At 37.7% G+C, this 19,981-nt stretch overlaps 1 protein-coding gene across 2 annotated transcripts; it reads left to right on the plus strand.

The window, feature by feature from the left end:
- The first annotated feature begins 3,264 nt into the window (after nt 1-3,264).
- Nucleotides 3,265-12,115, plus strand: LOC104440928 (disease resistance protein RPV1-like). Of its 2 annotated transcripts, XM_039311695.1 has the most exons (9): nt 3,265-3,847; nt 4,460-5,567; nt 5,720-5,992; nt 6,079-7,701; nt 8,775-8,959; nt 10,679-10,739; nt 10,929-11,421; nt 11,617-11,732; nt 11,845-12,115. In XM_039311695.1, exons 1-5 carry the CDS (start codon nt 3,354-3,356, stop codon nt 8,832-8,834), a joined length of 3,558 nt encoding a protein of 1,185 aa, XP_039167629.1. In that variant the 5' UTR covers nt 3,265-3,353; the 3' UTR covers nt 8,835-8,959; nt 10,679-10,739; nt 10,929-11,421; nt 11,617-11,732; nt 11,845-12,115. The 2 variants fall into 2 exon arrangements, with proteins under 2 accessions (XP_039167629.1, XP_039167628.1); XM_039311694.1 differs by having other exon boundaries at nt 11,617-12,115.
- Nucleotides 12,116-19,981: the final 7,866 nt, after the last annotated feature.

Consider the following 19,981-nt stretch of genomic DNA (forward strand, 5'->3'; position numbering starts at 1 on the left):
TATTTAGGCCGCTTTGAGGCTTCGCTCCACAAAAGTTGAATGGATTGACTAGGCCTTTTGAAATTTATGTTGAATATCTAAGTTTTTCTTTTCTTTAAACAATTTACAATAAATATTTCCTTTTTGGTGTGTAATTTTGTAAATAAACTCTCCTAATTACTCTAACTGAGTAATAAATATGGGAAACATTTCTTTCTTAATGTGATAAATTATAATTACGCCAGCAAGAAAACAACCTTTGATATACTTACGTTTTCATTTTATATGAAATGTTCATTACTTTTTAGTAGTCAACCTTCGGTGTCCTGGAAAAAGATGAAGCCTCAAAAAACAAAAGTTAAGATTCACTAATAACTTAAATTATTTCAAGGATGCTTTTTAGTAATTTTTCTCAGTCCAAAATAGAATCACTTCTCGTTTAATTGATTTATTGTGATATTACATTTCCTACTTGTGATGACAATATATATTAATTAAACCTTTAATTTAAGTACCTTGAACATTTCGCCCCTCCAATCAGAATTATAACATATTCTCCAAATTCTTATAGGATATTATTTTTATAATAGAATTAAAAAAAAAGTTAAGCACGAACAAAATACACACCGATCCATCTCAAAGTATCAGGGGAATCTTTCTAAGATGCAGGAATATAAGGCTTATTCCATTTTTTATTGTCTTTATCTTTAAAAAGGTATACAAATGTGAAAAATAGAATGCCAAGATAGATTGATATCTATCACATCCTTTTATTTCCCATTTGATATAATTCTTACTATCTAAGGATTGTCTCTATAAAACAATCAAAAGACCACCTATTCCATTCTTGACTAGGTTTTATTGAAAAGATATATATTTTTTTTCATTTCAATTTTATAAAGCCAATTTTCCATCGAATTGTTATTGAATAACGAGGACTCAAAGACTTTTCCAAGTTTCTATAGAAAGAATCTTCAGCCCCTTCCACAACCACTGATTCGATTTTCCGTCCAGCTATCTCCTCAGTCTCCTAACTCTATTAGGTTCTCAGAAGAAAGGAATTCTGTTTATGTATTAGACAATTTCACTTCTGTCAGCTTTGGTGATTCTTTCTATTTTTCAAGAGTCAAACATGGTCAGCGGAGGAATTCGTAAAGCACATGCTTCTAATGTGTAATAGGAGTTATATACAATTGAGTTTGAGGGTCACAAGAAAGGTTGTAACCGAGTTTTAACAAGAGCTCGGCCAATGTGTGTAGAAATACCGGGTGAGCCTGAGTCCGTCTTCGACGATTTGCCATTTGTTCTTCCCATTGAGATGGTCGATAGCCTCGACTTCGGCATCCCGATCATCCTCGTGTTCTTGGCCTTAAGAGAGGTGAGGAGACATCTCGACCATGTCCAACGCTGTCGGGCATTCTGAGGGCCGATCCGCAGTTTCGCTCCACGCCCATTTGTTGCTGCAAAGGATGCAAAATCTTCCTCCACAAATTGTGCGCCGAAGAACTGCGGCCACAGAAATAGCACCCTAGGCACCCAAAGCGCTCCCTCATCCTCCAAACGGCAATTGATGGTGGGTTCAGATTTTTCTGCACAGAATGTGAATTCAGATTGCATCCTTCTTGTGCCCCGAGACCAATTCCGAGACATCACTTCCATGAGCGTAGTCTGATCTGTCTCGAGGCAGCCTCCAGTGCTGGAGAAGGGAAAGCAAACCAGCGATGCAAACCGATGTGCCATGGATCTCTCCTGTTGTCTCTTTTGTGATTTCAACCTCCACCACCATTGCTTTCACCTACCACGGACTGTAAAGAGCAAATGTCACCTCGATCCGCTGATCCCCTATGAATGTATCGTGCATGACAGATTCGGGCGAGGACTCCTACCCCAATTTTGCGGGACAAGAAGGAATTCGTACTTATGCATTTACAATTGTGGAGAATGCGAGCTAGTCACTCATGTTAAATGTGCAATGTATCAAGTAAACCCGAGGCATTAATTCCTAGAGAAAAAAAACTAAGGGTCAATTACAATGTGAGCTTTATGGATTCAAACTGTCCATCCCATGTAAGTTAAAAGTGAACCTGTCAAAATGGGTTATGAACATATTTTTTAACTCGTATTTGATGGATTGAATAAGTCACAAATGGGTTTAGAATGGTGAAGCCTAAAATAATACAATTGTAAATGGATTTACAACTTACTTAAACTCAACCCATTTCTATTACTTTGAATATACTTGTTTTAAGAAAGATTTTCACAAGATAGGTAAGTGTCACACTAGTGAAATACATCATTGATTCTACGTCTCGGCATGTCTCTTAGGCTAGATTAGCGTCAGACCATGTAGCACTTGCGCAGCACTATTAAAATGACAATTGTTCATTCTTCATCACGATATTCAGGGACTGCTAGCACCTTCTCCACCAACCGTTACTGTACAGGTTAGAAAAATTGGGAACTGCAAAAAGAGAACTGGAGTGGGTGCAGCAGCGAGGACAGCGGCTTCGACAACAATGACAACAATATCTACAAATGAAGGCTTCGAAAAAGATGATTGGGGTCCAACTTTCTTGTGATTTCAATTGGTGAAAAATTAATCTGTTCTGAGTTCGAAAACAATTGTTTTCAGAACTTGTCCTCAATATGTGTTGACATTAGCTATGTCACGCTTAGAAGCGTTTTTGGAAGAACGGGCAGGTTCAAGGAAGAATCCCAGAAGCATCTCCTAATTCAAAACAAACAAAACAAGAACCGATTTTGTACATAAAATGGTAACTTTCTTGTTTTTTTCTCGACAGACAAGTCACTTTTATTAGCCCTCGACAGACAAGTCACTTTTATTAGCCCAATATAAAGAAAGGGAGGATCAGAGAGAATAAATAAAATATCTGGGCAAAAGAGCAATGAAAAAATTTCTTAGTTGTTCGACTTCCGTGCATGTCATCCCAAATCGCGTTCTTTCGAACCTTTGCACATGGGGACTGCAACGGCATGTGCGACAATTGATATAAATATATGAGATGGATAAATGGGAATGGGGAAGAGGGTAGAGAGAATAATGTTCCATTCCTAGGCTTCCGCACATGGGCCATGCAATTGCCTGAACGTTTGAACAAGTATGTAGGGACCACTTTGGTTTTCTTTAATCATCGACCAATGGCATACGATCTTCTGGTCTTGGTCGTAAAAAATTACTTTGTCCTTCAACCAATTTCTCATCGACCCAGGGCATTTGATTGGTTTTCCTATAACCACCCCATTATTTCCTCATGGCGTGTTGACTCGGCCCCTTTCTTTGTTGAGAACATCGGGACAGAGAGTGAAGGAGAGGGATAGAGAGACTGATCTGCTAAGGTGAGCAAGCTACTGCTATGGCGAGTTCAGATCCAGGAACGTTGTCGGGAAGTGAGTATCAAGTATTTTTGAGTTTTAGAGGACCCGACACCCGCGCTGGATTCACTGACGTCCTCTTCCATAGCTTGATTGATGCTGGAATCTTTGCCTTCCGAGATGATGAAGAGCTCCGTGTCGGTGAGAGGATCGATGGCTCACTCCAGCGAGCAATTGACAATTCCAAGATCTACATACCCATCTTCTCTCGTACATATGCTTCAAGCCAATGGTGCCTATGCAAGCTTGCCCAAATCATGTCAAACACCTCCAAATCGGAAGGCAATAAAGAGATGTTACCTATTTTCTTCGATGTGGACCCTGATGATGTTAAGTTGAAAACCCCGTTGTATCTTGATGCCATACTTACTTTGAAGCAAGAGAAGAAGTTGAGAAATGAGCAAGTAGATGCTTGGAAAGAGGCTCTCATACAAGTTAAAGCGGTAAAGGGGTGGGAGGTGAAGAAATACAAAGGGTAAGCTAACTTTTTTCAAGATGCCTGTTCCCTCAATTTTCCTTAACACTTAACCATGGATGTGTAAATTTCAGTATGATTGAGGTGGGAGATTTACTATGGTATTACTAAATGACGAACCTTTGGAACAAGGATATTAATAGCTAGGTAGATAAATTGTTATTCAATTGTCGGCAGTGGAAGGAAAAACATGGGATAATGAAATGGCTTGCACATTCCTATCCAATCGTTTAATCTTTCAATACGTTAGTCCTCTTGAAGACCAATATTCAACATCTATAGTCGTTCAAACATAGAAAGTGTCAACTTCAAATGCACAAAATTTTTTATGCATCCATTGTGCATGATCCCAAGATTACTAATCTCATGTGAGTATCAAATCAAATTTCGGTTCATGACATGGTGCACACATTGCCAGTATGTAAAAAGTATATTTTAGAGTGATGTTAATGTTAAATATGGTCTTTTAGAAGATCAACTTAAGATTGTCCAGGTCTTGTTACTCTTCGGATCATTGTGTAGTTTTTTCGAGTGCTTGAATAACATCACTTCTAGCTTGGTAGCCTTGATTTTGCACTTTTACCCCATTAAAATGATTTTCCATTGTGGCAGCTATGGAGAATTGATCAAATTGGTAGTTGAAGAGGTTGTGGAAAAGTTGAAGACAAAACATAGATTGGTGACCGAACATTTAGTTGGAATCGATGATCAAGTAGAAGCCATAAGCAAATTATTAGACGTTAATTCCAATGGTGTGCGACTCATTAAAATATATGGTATGGGGGGTATCGGTAAAACAACTCTTGCCAAGGTCGTCTTCAACCAACTATCATCTCATTTTAAAAAGTGTTGTTGTTTCCTTGAAGATGTTCGAGAGAAGTCATCAAGAATTGATGGCATACTTGGCTTACAAAAAAAGTTATTATCCGAAATCAGCAACCCTACAGGAACAAGGAGCATTGACGAAATCGATTATGGAATGAGGAGGACTGGAGAAGCACTTTGCAATAAGAAAGTATTCATTGTACTTGATGATGTTGATAACAACGAACAAGTGGAGAAGTTAGTTGGAAAAATTACTTTCTATTCGGGATCGAGAGTATTAATTACAACTAGAAATAAAGATGTTTTGCAAATCAACAAGTTGAAGTGTCAAATTTTAGATTATGAAATGGAGGTGATAAGTACTAATCATGCACTTGAGCTTTTCAGTAGGCATGCATTTAATAGAAACTCTCCTTCAGATGATTACAATGATCTTTCAAGAGAAATCGTATATGCTATTGGGAGACTTCCATTGGCTCTTGAAGTAATTGGTTCATATCTCCACCACAAAACGCAAGAACTGTGGAAAGAGACATTGGACAGGTTAAGAAAAGCGCCTCACAAAGATGTTTTTGGAAAGTTGAAGATCAGCTATGATGCCTTAAGCTTTGAGCATCAACAAATTTTTCTTGATATTGCATGCTTTTTCATTGGTGAAGATAAGGCGAATGCAACTTACATGTGGAAAGATTGTGAGTTTTTCCCAAATACTGGAATTGCTATCCTCATTAGCATGTCTTTGATAAAGATTTTGGAGAACAATAAGTTTTGGATGCACGATCAACTCAGAGATCTTGGAAGGGAAATTGTTTGTCTAGAAAATCCAATAAATCCTGAAGAGCGGAGTAGGATTTGGATTCGGGAGGAGGTCCTTGATGCAACTAGAACAAATGAGGTAAAGCAATTCTAGAGAAAACTAATAGTTTTTAATAAACATTCCTCCACATTGACTTAGGATGCTCTATTTTCTTCCTTATATATATATATATAATCCTTCTCCTATATAGTAGAATACCAATATCACTCATTACCCATTCTCATTTGTAGATAAACAAGAAGGTTCAAGCACTATATCTTGACACATCTGCCCATGGAGTTGTGGTTCAAAGTAAAGAGATTGGAAGGTTTGAACATCTAAGATTCCTTAAATTATCTCGATTAAGCCTTGTTGGGGAGACAATGAGTCATCTTACCAAATTAAGATGGATTTCTTTGAGGAGAATCTATAAATGGACCAACATGTACCTAAAGAATGTAGTAGTTCTTGAATTTTCAGCAATTGATCTCTTAGATGATTCAAGATTACAAAACATAATGAAGGTGTGTAATATGCTCATTTCTATCCTATTTTTTTAGAAAGTAACACGTGATTCTTCATCTACTACTTATTGCATTCATTTTGTCAGATGGCAAGAAAATTGAAAGTTCTTTCTCTTGAAAGTTGTGGTAGCATAATTAGAACACCAGACTTCTCTGAATGCCCACATTTAGAGAGACTTACTTTTGAATGGTGTTCCAATTTGAGAAAAATCGATGGCTCTATTGGGAAGTTGAAGCATCTAATTGACTTGAAGATTGAAAACTGCCATTCTCTTGAGCATCTGCCTGAAGAAATTGGGGACCTAGTTAGTCTACAATACTTCTTTGTAGATTCTTACAAAATAAAGAAAATCCCATATTCCATATGGAAGTTGAAATCATTACATGAGGTGCACTTTTCAAATAACTTTGATGGATTAGATTCAACAAATTCGTGGGACTTGCCTAATGCTATTGGATTGCTTCCGAATCTGGAAGTGCTTCAAATCAATAGTCGCAATTTAAAAGGTCAATTTCCTTCTGGAATTGAAAATTTGCCCATTCTAAGAATTCTAAGTCTATCAAAAACTTGTGTTAGTGAAGTTCCAGGAGCCATTAGCATGCTTCCTTGCCTGGAAAGAATTGAGTTGATGGAATGTGATGAGATTCAAGAGTTGCCAACACTCCCTACAAGTTTAACCTATCTAGGAGTATCATCTGCATCGTTGCAAGTTGTCCCAAATCTCTCAAATTTGACTAATTTGGTTGAGTTGGATCTAGATGATCGTGGAGGAGTAGGAGATAAACTTTGTACCGGTGAGTTATGGTGGATTGGGAGGTTGTCCAAACTAACCAAATTGAGTTACGGACTTCACAATGTCCTTGTTCCCACCGAACTAGCCTCCCTTCATCTGCTAAATGAACTTGCTTTGTTTGGATTGGACCAACAAACCATTCCACAACTTCCCTTATCTCTGCAAAAGTTAAGCCTTGACAATTTCAATTTCATTGCGCCCTCTCAGAACCTAGAAAATTTGTCATGTTTAGAGCTCTATTGCTCTCCAATGCTAGAATTTCAACTTGACGGGCTTCGACTTCCACATCTAAAGGAGTTGCTTGTGCAATATTGTTTACTTCTCGAGAGATTGAAGCTATCAAGAATGAGGAAGCTGAAAGATGTCAAGGTGGATCATTGTTCAGAGTTAGTTGAGATCCAATTTTCTTGGGTGTTTGAATCTTTGGAGGCATTGTCTATGACATCCGGCGAGTCCTTTGAAAGGCTAGTTTATGAGTCTGCTAATGAGTCAATTCGTTGTGAAGGGAGACTAATTTTTCCATCGAGAGCCTTAAATAACTTGCGTGCTCTCACACTGGATGATTGCCCTAAGATACTCGACATTCAAGTTGTTGGTGTGTCAGAATCATGGGAACACTTTGAACTTTTCAATTGTCCCTCATTGCAAAGTATTGGTGGTTTATCAAACTTAAAGAACCTGAAGTCTCTAAACATCCAGCAGTGCAATAAGCTACAGGTTGTCGAGGGCATCGACCAGTTGGAGTTTTTAGGCCAATTACTACTTTATCAATGCCTATCATTAGAAAAATTGATTGATATATCAACCACCAGACTGCCGAATGATTGCAACGTAAGTATCGCCAATTGTAGGAGACTACTACATGGGGTTAACAAAGAATTCGAAGGCCCCGTCGAGTCTTTAAAGCATTATAAGGTGAGCCTGAGCCATTGTCTCTTTTTCTTTTCATTTTTATTGATGTCACAATCCACAAGCATGAATTCAACATTTAGGTAGATCGTAATTATTGTGGTAAATCCAAAAAAAATAAAAAAAATCAAGCAAACATGAATCCAATTTGGTATTGCCTATTTTAAAACCCACTCGGTCTAAGTTTTTTTTTAATTTCTCCTTGGTTTTTGACAATTTGATAGAAAGCCACTTCAAACATAAACTAAAGCATTTGATCTTCAGAGATTTAATGTTTTAGTCGTGAAGCATTTTTTTTTCAAGTAGAGTGTAGAGTAAATTTCTGCTGCTCATTTAACTTCTACTGTGAATTGTCGATATTGTACTTAAAAACTTCCTAGTTTAGCTGGATATGAACAAAATCAGTTTTCGTCTAAGTTGTTATATTCCTGACAAGACAAAGTGAATTTATGGATATGCAAATTCAAATAGATGAAATTTAATTAACCCCCTTCCATAACTACGCTAGATAGAAAAGGGGGAAAATGAGAAGGAAAGGCTTTATCTACTTAATTGAGAACTAGCGCCGATCATTTTCTGATAAAACATATTGTTTCTCTCTTTTAGAAGCTTATATGCAAGGCAGATAATGCATCAGACCCATAAAATATATATCTTACTGATCTCTTGGATCGGGTAGAATATGAGCCAAAGACCAGGTGGATGGCTTCAATATAAAATTGTTTACATGTGGTGATATGGAAAATCAAACTCGTTTGATGTGCATCAACCACATACACAATTCATTCCTTTATTATTACGCGAATCCCACATAATTTACGATATTTTTTATATAATATTATTTCCTCATATATATAGATCTATTTCTCAGTTAAAACCCTTATATATGACTTTCAATAGTATCTTTGGAGGAATGTAGTAACGGATTCTTTCTTGAACATAACATAAAATTGACAAAGTGATAGAACAAAGTAGACGTTAGTTGGCATATGTCACTGGTTGAACTGACTGCATAATTTTGATCATGTCACTGCATTTTTAAACTTTCACTGAAGACTAGTTCTAATTTCATTTGTCAGGAATCATGCTTCGATTGGATTTGGACATGTTTTGAAGGCATGTGGAATTTTCAAAGATAACTCGCGTGACGATTGTTAGCACTTACGGACGGGCAAGCATATTATTATAGAGGGGTCAATGCACTGAAGAGTCCAAAAGTTTCTGAGAATGATTTCAAATACCAAGACATCAAGTTAGGATGCAGGTGAGACCTCATCATTTTCAAGCTAGATAGATGAATGGCCCACGTGGCAGATTTAAGAGACTTACTCTTCTTCATATCAGTAGTTTTTATCCTTGAATCCTGAAAAAAGATTACTCGCTTGAAATAGTGACTTCAGGATTGTCGCGTACCATTTCGATTGGTTTTGACAACTCATTCAAATTGCCCGTCTTGCAGGAGAACTGCAAAAGTTTAGTACAAGCTGATTAGCATATGCAATGTATTGTTGTGTCAAAGGCCTAATCCAATATATGAAATCTACTTGTTAGAGTTGGTATGTCTCTAGGACGGGATATGACATAACTGGCACACATCGTACATAGAACTCATATGACATGACCTTTATGCATCTTTTTGGTAATTAGGAGTTAATTCTGGTATTAAATGTAACTATTATCTAAAGGAATACCACTCTCATTTCATGTGACTAAAAAGGTTCAACTTGAACACGAATATATCAAGCTACAGCAGATTGTGAACCCAACTTTCCAGGCCTGTAGTCTTCTAGTAGGTAATTCGGCCATATGTTAACTAACACAAAGATGACCTTCGCTGGCAAATAATAGTGGGAGACTTGGACTGCAGATACAATTATAAGTAAAACTTTATGATTTCTGCTGAAAAGGCTCGAATTTCAATAACAGCAAGCAAATGATTGAAAACATCAAAAGATTTTTTTACATATATCTTCATATGTGTTGATCAAACTAGTAATATACAGTCATTAAGAGAGTGTCCAATCTCTTAATGCAAAGTATGACATACAGTCGAACAAAAAATATCTCATTTTACCCCAGATGAATGTCCATTGGATAGCAGAAGAGTGAATGACCAGGGCACCTTTACATAGGAAGGAGGTAAATGTGAATATTTGGTGGCGGCAAGAAGGAGAAAAATTACACATTGTAATAAGTACATAGGAAGAAGAAAATTGTAGAATTCGAAAAAAATTTCATTTACCTCTAAAATTACAACTTAATTGGGCGACGGGTCCTCATCCCAGTCGAGAAGTGGTGCTCACACTGATATGGCTTCCAGTCAAAGTAGGTTGACTTTTTGTTTTCTCCCTCGCAAGTGAATTAGAGCAACGAGGGACTTCCCCCCAACCTGAGAATCTTTGGCTTTGTCTGCCGACCTGTTGAAGATTCCATAAACCATGTGATGTTATAAAGCATGGAATGTCCAATCAGAGAAACTTTAATGAGAAAAGATCTTCACCTGGTTTCATTTAGATGTACAGAAGTAAGTCTTTTGCTGCTAAATTAATTAAGCTTTCCCCCAGTCGATGGTTCTCCAGAGGACTTAACTCTTAATTTCCTCTGATCTCTTGAATAACTTTGAGTGGGTCTGTCCGGCTCTCTACAGGTAAAGAAAGAGGACTATAAATAAGCTGCAGGCTCTCTGCTTTGGGACATTTACAAAGTAGTAAAAGTGACATGAGAAGTGCAAAAATGTTATGCTGTTGATCCACCAATCTTTTTACTGAACTCTGGAAATCGCCAATAAAAGTGTCAACATGATAGCGAAAACTCAATGAATGAGTGCATCAAACTGATAATGACGGCAACTTGCTGTGTTCCTGTCCTTGGAACATTGAGCTACAGATGCATACGCTTTCTGAATTATCATAGAATCAACTATAAGAGTCCATGTTTCTTAAAGGAGACATTAATCACTCATTCCTCAAATTTACCATTGCAGAAACTTGTCAAGCTTATCTTAACATAAATCTCTGCCCTCTCACTCCGCAAATCACTTGAAGGTAAGTGATGAAGTATGGATCAGCCTAAAAGCAAACATTTTACCATCATGCAGTACTTTATTTGAAATAATACAGTTTGTATCATTAAGATTTGTATCAGGTTTGCCCCTTTGTTATCAGCCTTAGTAGCATTTCATGTATCAAGGAAAGGTTTATTGAGTTCATTTTGACCTATTCAGGAATCTCCAGATCCATGCTTTTTTTCGGCCTCGCCTTCTGTTCCTGGAACAAGTGACACAGTTGAGCATTCTGAGTGTATGTTGCCACAAGAATATTTGGCTTCCCCCACCATTTCTTCCCTGTTACTCTGCTCTTCACGCAAAGTGGAATTCAGACTTTTGACGATAGACAAATCTTTTCTTGGAATCTCTGGAGTCATACTTAAATTTCTATGAACCATGGGCTGCACATGTACTTCTCTTGGTACAGTCTAATCTGATGAATAACCTTGCGGATCCGATTCTTGAGTACACATGCTGTTTGACCTTTCCAGTGAAGATTGTTCTTGGATTGGATTTGTAGAGGCTGCAGACTTTGGCACCCAGTCATTTATTCTTGGGTTTGGCAAAGAAGTTGAAGTTACAGAAGTTTCTACCTGAATCTTTGGTGTACCAACACTGCAGTTAGATTGAACATTATCAACGATAGCATTATCCTCACAGTCAGGAATTGCCTCAGTATGGTGAATTTTTGAGCCCTGGTGCTCATTCATCTCTGAAGATCTCTCTTTGCTTCCTATAACCTTCTTCCAAACTTGTTCTCCCTGACTCATGGGTGAATCAAAATTAAAGCCATCCAACCCCGATAGCACAATTAACTGCTGAGATCCTGAATTGCAATCACGACTCATGACATTTGTTTCAATATTTCCCTGCAGTTGAAAATATAATCTCATTTATCAAGGAATAATCCCAGATGGATACATTATGAAGCTGTTTTACTCATTAAAGTCAAAGGAGAAAGAAAAGCTTTTCTTGGAATTTCCTTCACCAGGTGGTTCTGCTTCATTTCTGCCCTTGTTGTTTGAAGATTTCTTAGATAGGCAGGAGTAATCAAGATCTGGCATGTCCACTTTGAGTGATGATAATAAGTCAAAATCTTGCAGGTTAAAATCAACATCCCTGAACAAGGTTTTACAACATTTCATCAACAGAAAGCAGAGAAACAATTGAGCTTGTAAACAAGCATTCATGCATCTTCCCTGTCATCCCCCATTTGATGATATTTAAAGTGGTTGAATGATATGTAAAGCATCACTCACTTAATTACCACCGGCATTGTTCTCCACAGAGAGGTAATTGTGCAGGGGTGAATATACGTAATCAACACAAGTTTGAAGATAAAATGTAGTTATATTCCACATCCATACTATTTTATTATCTAACTGCCTATAGCTTAAGTTGCACTTACAGTTCATCAAAGTTGAATTTCTTTGTCTTGCCTTGCCAACTGTATCAAAGCTAAAATGCATTGCGTCATCTTCTGCCACAGATAACAACTTCCAGGAGGTAAGGAATTCCTTCCCAAATTCAGCATCTCCTGTTTTAAATTTAAGTAGGCTGTGAAATGGAGAACTACGCAACCTTGCAGAAACATCCTTTCATCTAAAATGAATTGACTGTATTACATTTCTCAAGCTTACAGAGTACCTAGAAATCATTTATCCTCTTTCCAATTAACCACTGCAGTTTCCTTTTGTGATTCCGCTATCTGCAAGGAAATGAGTGAGGATAGCTTAAGAAAAAGAGAATCCAAATGGCCCTGGAATTTACAAAAGAACAGGGCAAGTGAACTGCAAACCACTTAGCATTGGCTATACTGTAGATCACCCTGCTCTTCATAAAATCAAAATCTCTTTGTCGAAACATTGCATCTACAGCATTTTCAAACTTATCTTTTGCAGAAGCATATATAGTAGCCTATTAGGACCTTAGCCAGTACATTAAAGTTAACCCAAAAGTTGACATATAAAGAGGCAAGCTTCAAATTTAGGATTGTGCGACCAAAAACACACACATACCTGCCACTGCAAATGTTTTTTGAAGATTCACTCTTCATCATTCCATAAACACAAAAGTAAAGGATCTCCAATTTGACAGCAGTAATTAAATGGACAGCTAATCAACACAATAACAGTGGCAATCAATTCAAGATTTCGCTGGCTCAATTCAAGTGGGACATGAGTCTCATACTTCTGGTATGAAATGTCTGGAGTTCAACTAGACCACAAGTGGATCCACTGGAGCTATTGCAAAAGTTGACAGATGCAGTAATAAACAGTTTATACAGGGGCATAAGAATAGGGCTAATCCAGTATATCTATGCCTAAAAAAAAAAAAGAACCCAACTGCTAATTTAACATGAGAAATGATAGCGTTAAGTTTGAGCAAATAAGTTACAGGCTGTCTTATGACAGCCTTAAAAAAAAAAGGTCCTCCTACTACATTCAGACCATCCACTTTCCAGCACAATGAAGTTCAATTACAGAGAACGTAATGTAAAGAATACATCACAACAGCTACTTATCATAGCATCATTTATCAGAATAGAGATGCCGTGAAATAACAGACTCTGTTAAATCTGTGCCCTAAGCAGCGAAAAGCTCTTACTCATACCACAGAACTTCAGATGGTGAGAAGGAAAATGCTGTAAGTCAAAGTGATTTTGTCTACACAAACATCTGCATTAGACTTCCAGCAATAGGATTATGGTAATTCTGAATATGAATGCATACATAAGCTTGTTTCATAGGAAACTGCACGACGCAGTTTCTGAAGTCAAATACGCCAGAATACTCAGAGACATATCAGAGTAAACATTATAACTTGAAAACGATATTCTTCACTGGGCCCAACCTACAAAATCGTAGAAGATGTTCTCTAATGAACTCGATAAAGCAAATTAACATGGATCATAAAAAGAGGCGTTCCTAAATCAAACGGACCAACTGCAACGGACGATTAAGATGCATTGTCATCGCCATACAAAATCCATGAGGAATAATCACCATGTTAGTGAAGGTTGACGAGAAGGCAGCAGATGACTTTTTGAAGAAGCAATTGTTTGTAGATAGGGAATGAAGCCAGAGATGCTGAGCTAAGCAGGAAGCTTTGAGATAGACCACAATGGAGATCTACATGTGTACCTTGTTTAATACCCCTTTTAAGCTTAGACTTTATTTGATGGAATCCACCACCGCCAAAATGAGATGACACAACTTAAATTTAATTCTCTCATAAATGGCATGTCCCAATGTCATCATCAATATCGAGATATATGTAACGGATTATATACATCGTTGAAATGCATGTTTGAGTCATATTAAAAAAGTCTTACATTAGAGAATTAATGTACAGTTACTATATTTTATTTGACTCATAACTGATTGGCTTAAAGTTTTAACTGAATGTGGGTTCAACTGGATCTATTGATAGGTTTCGATTTGGGCTTCCTCTTGGCAATCTCTCCAGTCTAGTTATTAGGCTATTGCTATGTGCTCCCAATAAATAGTATCAAAGCCGATAGTTGATTTGCAGCTCATTCCCAATGTATATCGGTGTTTGATGAATATTTCAAGTTGAGAACAACACAGATTCCAAGCAAGTTTCACGGATTGCTCTAGTGAAAGAAACTAGTGATGACAATGAGCATTGCGGTATAAGAACGAGATCTTGATGGTAGCCTTTATGGTTCAGTAAGGAGAAACAGACTTGGGATGAAGGTGGAGTGTTGGAGATTTAAGTCGAGACATATTCTTGTAGAAATGTATCTAAATTAAGAGGGTGCAGACCTAAACTAAGCTTACCTATGAGGAGAAGATTATTAAAATACATATTTGAGTTGTGTTAGAAAAGTCTCACATTGGAGAATTGGTTCATAACTTATTTGCTTAAACTTTTGAGTGAATGAGAGGTCAATTGAACAGATTGACGAGTTCAGCTCTGAGTTCCCTCTTGGCGATCTCCCAAATAAGATATCGGATTTTTGTTGCGCACTCTCAAGATTAACATATTGAGTGCATAGTATGAGTTAAAAATTTTCATATTCAAAAAATCACCAAGAGCTCCATTTTAAACTATTGAAGTATCTAGTCAAGCCAACCTTCAAATTTAAGCCGTTGATTTCATTATTTCTTGGGAATTATATCATGTCATCATCTCTTTATTTTTCTCCCTATCCATTTTGGTAGATTTCAATGTTTTGTGAGTGGCCAAGAGAGTGTCGTATGATGTTAGGATATATTCAATGAGAAAATATATAAAAGAATATTCAATCTTGGTGAGGTTAAGAACCCCACTATAGAGGATAGAATGGCAAAACTGATGGGAGAACAGTAACAATTTGAACAATATCGAATTAATGCAGCGGAATAAAATAATCTCCCATTTTGTGTAAACCTAATAGGAATCGATATAGTAGAGTAAAATAAATACCAAGCACGCGAACACAAGACAATTTTTTTACATGGAAAACCTTCTCGATGTGAGGATATCAAAAACCATGGGATCGGAATCCACCCGAAAATCTTCACTATCAACAAAATTGGGTGAACAATGTTCTTCTCCAACAAATACTAGAGGTACATAGCAGCAAAGACCTCAAGGACATAATTCTTGGCAATACACATGAATTTCACAAGAGATCAAGGATAAATCTAACCAAAATCTAATGTAGGGAGCTTCAAATGAAAATTAAACCGTTCAGATTCGAGAAGATTGCGCCACGAACATGCTAACAAATTTTCAATTCAATCGGACCACGAATTGACCTCTAATGCCAGCTTGATGTAAATCAGACTTTACCTCAACCCCAGATTTTCTGCTTTCTCTTTTTCTCTTGTAAACACGTCTTTTTGCGTCTACCACTTAAAAGATAATGAGAAACCCAATTTCTCCATATAACTTATCATATGGGCTCAAGCCCTTTTTGGGCTTACAATTCATTGGGCCTCCTTCACATAGGAGTGAACACAGCTAACAATTTCCCCCTCATGACAATGTGGAGGGATTCACCATCCCTGCTATCAATTGGTAATGCTCAAGCTTTTCTCTTAGTAGAGTTTTCGTCATCATATAAGAGCCATTATGATCCGTATGAATTTTCTCAAGTTCCAACAACTTTTCATTTAGAACATCCCTTATCCAATTATATCTAACATCAATATGTTTCGATCTAAAATGAAAAGATAAATTCTTACCGAGATGAATTACGCTTTGATTATCACAAAATAGCACATACCTCTTTTGCTTGAACCCAAGTTCTTCTAAGAACTTCTTCATTCATAACATCTCTTTACTAGCTTTAGTCGCTACAATAAATTCAGCTTCAGTTGTAAAAAGTGCAACACACTTCTGCAATCTTGACTTCCATGACACAGCTCCACTCGCAAAAGAAATCAAATAACTAGAAGTAGATTTACGAGTATCAATATCTCCTGCCAAGTCGGAATTTGTGTATCCAACTAACTCAAGTTTCCTGGTCCCGAAACTAAGTTTTAAATTTGAAGTTCCCTGAAGATACCTCATAATCCATTTCACTGCATTCTAGTGCTCTATACTTGAATTTGACAAATAGCAACTAACAACGTCAACTGCATGCGCCAAGCCTGGGCGTGTACATGCCATCGCATACATTAAGCTTCCTACAACTAAGGCATGTGGAACACTTTCCATATCTTTCTTATCTTTATCAGTCGTAAGACTTTGCTTCGTATTTAACTTAAAGTGGGCAGTAGGAGGAGTAATAAACACTTTAGCCTTATCCATATAAAATTTCGGAATGATCTTTTCGATATATCTCTCTTGCGACAAAAAAAACTTCTTAACATCTTTGTCTCGGGTAATTCTAATGCCAATAATCTGCTTCACCGAGCCCAAGTCTTTCATGGCAAAAGACTTGCTCAACTGTTTCTTCAATAACTCAATTCTTGAAGCATTCCTGCTAACAATCAACATATCATCAACATAAAGCAAGAGAATAATAAAGTCATCATCAGAAAAATTTTGGACAAACACACAGTTATCCAAGGAAGTCTTTTTATAGCCCTGTTCTATTATAACTGACGCAAACTTTTTGTACCACTGTCTCGGTGCTTATTTTAGGCCATTGAGACTTTTCTTCAATTTGCACACATAATTCTCTTTCCCTTTCACTTTAAAATCCTCAAGTTATTCCATGTATATCTCTCCCTCCAAGTTATCATGTAGAAAGGCTGTTTTGACATCCATTTGCTTAATTTCCAAATCTAGTGTAGTTGCCAAGCCTAGTACCACACGGATAGAAGACATTTTCACTACCGGAGAAAATATATCATCAAAATCAATACCCTTTCTTTGACCGAATCCCTTAACAACCAATCTAGCTTTGTACCGTGGTTGTGAAGTATGTTCATCTTGCATCAATCTATATACCCACTTGTTCTTCAAAGCTCTTTTACCTTTAGGTAACATCACCAACTTAAAAGTATGATTATTATAAAGTGACTGCATCTCATCTCACATAGCATCAAATCAATTGTTTTTGTACTCATATTCTATTGTTTCTGCATAGCACTCTGGTTTACCAGCATCAGTCAATAATACATACTCATCTGCAGAATATGTCACGCCCCGATCCTTAGAGCACGTGCCCATCCCTTCTAGGTCGATTAATAGCGACGTCCCAGAATACATCACCGACCCATTCATTTAATATACATATGCGGAAGCATATAAATAATCCCCATACAATAAAACAATGTGATAGAAAAATAGGGCCAATTTTTCACAAAATACCTTTTTATAAACACACAAGTTTATACACAAAAGCCTACAAAAAGGAATCGGCTTTCAACAAAAGGGGAATGTCCTAGGACTAGCTAGTCAAACGTGCTCGCCGATTCTCCGGGCTTCACCTTCTGAACTTCGAGCCTCGGGTTTCCCACCGCTTTCAACTAGGGGCCTAAAAATAGTTATACAATAACTAGTGAGACAATGTCTTAGCAAGTTCTACCCCCCTAAGACCCGATTAGGAAGCCAATATGCCATAAAGGCTGCCTAAGCATAACACGAGTCAGAGGATTTACCTTGGCCTAAGTTCCATCCTGTAAATCAACGTTATTTACAGATGCCTTATATCACACCACTCAATCAATTCATAATATCATATCAAATCATTGATCAATCGATCTAGTCGATTACATGTCATCTCGACCCTTTCTTGGTGGGCTCATCTCATTTACTCAAATTCAATGTTGAATTACGGCTCAGCGAGTACAGTTTACACGGTTATCTCAAATACTCAAATTCAATGCGGAATTACGGCTCAGCGAGCATGGCCTACACGATCATCTCAAATACTCAATCCCAACGTTGAATTATGGTTCAATGAGCACAGCCTACTAAAACTTTGGCAATAATGCTAAATTACGGCTCCGCGGGCACGACTTACTAATTCTTCGACGATTAATGTTGAATTACAGCTCAGCGGGCACAATCAATTTCAAATTCGGTGGTATTGCTGAATTATGGCTCAGCGTGCACAACCGATTCTAAGTTCGGTGGTGGTGCTAAATTACAGCTCAGCAAGCATAACCTAGATTAGGTGGTAACCTACGGTCCAATGGACATAACCGTACTTTGGCGGTTTTCTTGATCTAACCCACAATGTCATACGATTATTTATCCACGGCCAACAACATTGCACTCCTCAAATAAATTTCTCAATCAGCACATTATCTTGGCATATTTTTCTCGGGTTAAGAGTACCCGTTAAAAATGATTGTGTGTGGGTACACGATCGGCGTTAGCCTAAATACAAGGTTTTCACTTTTGATCTTCCCACTACTTTCAATAGTCTCAAAATAGATTTTTGTCATTGTAGACCGACGCCCGGTAATTTTTCCATTAATTACCAAAATTAAATAATTTAGAAATAAAATCCTAAAATTGCAATTAATTCAATTAAGCACAAATTAACACTCAAATAAATAAATGGACTGCACCACAATAATCAGCATAAAATTCCGGTCGTCAACTATCCTAGCCTAATTTCCGTAAAAATAAATAAATAATTAATTATGAAAAATATTAAATAAATGCAATAAATCCAATTTAGGCCCGTATGCTTAATTGGAAGCCGAAATGAATCTAGAAATTTTTTTAGACTCGTTCAATAAATAATAACCCAAGTCTACTTGCTAATGTCACTAACCATTTGCCTAACATGCATTGATAATGCACTAATTTAATTACTCTACTCTAATATATCCACCTAATCACACTTAATTAAATCTAAACAACTCTTCAGCATCCTTAGCCTAGTAAGTAGGGATTTGTAAGCAAAACTCATTTGTTTAATGATTGATTCAGTGCAAAACAACGAGAACATCGCGAGCTTGACTTTCCTCAAGGTAGGCCTAGCTACTGAGGCTCGGGACCACCTGAAAATGGGCCGTGAAGGTGGATGGATACCCACAAACTCAGCCTCTGTTTTGAGCTGAAAAACAAGAAAACAAGGTTGGTTAGTCTTCTGCTTCTGCTTGTTAGGTTGCAGAGAGGAAACTAATGGCTTCAACGGCAAAAACGGGCTTATTAAAGCTCAAGCGAGCGAGTGGTTGGCAACTAGTGGATCCCGGGGGTCTTAGGGGTCTTGTTGGAGGTTGGGATGGGCAAAGGAAGAGTCGGAATTGAGAGAAACTCGTGAAAAACACGAAACAGTGCAGGCGGGCAAGGGACCGACGAATCAGCGACCGGCAGCTTGCGGCAGTCGTACAGAATAGCCGGCAGCTCCGTTCGGGGAGAGGTTGGGCTCATTGGAACAGTTTGGATGTGTTGGTCACAATGATGGGTGGATCGTTGGCTAATTCATCTGGGAAGACCACTTTCAACTTAAATCTTTGGTGAAAGGTCAGTTGGAGCAAAAACCGGCAGAAGTGAAAACAGAGGAGGAAAACGGTTCGGCGGTGGTGTGGTTGCTTCGGCGACTTCCTTGGCTGCCAGTGGTCTTCGAATGGCAAGGATGGAGGGAGAGGAAGGCTGGCCGGTTGCCTTGGAGAGGTAGAGAGAGAGATGGAGGCAAGAGGGGGGCCACATGCCATTTTTTCCACATTCTTGTCTCCTTGAACTTGTCTACCAAACTTGGCTTCCTTGGCCCTCAATGAGCCACCAATGCTCTCTCTTGCAACCTTGAAATGGTTCAAAGACCATAAGGAATTCGGGGCATACGAATTTGACACAATCTCTCTCAATTGGACACCCGTTCGT

Source organism: Eucalyptus grandis, chromosome 4, assembly GCF_016545825.1.
Source record: "Eucalyptus grandis isolate ANBG69807.140 chromosome 4, ASM1654582v1, whole genome shotgun sequence".
Lineage (NCBI taxonomy): Eukaryota > Viridiplantae > Streptophyta > Magnoliopsida > Myrtales > Myrtaceae > Eucalyptus > Eucalyptus grandis.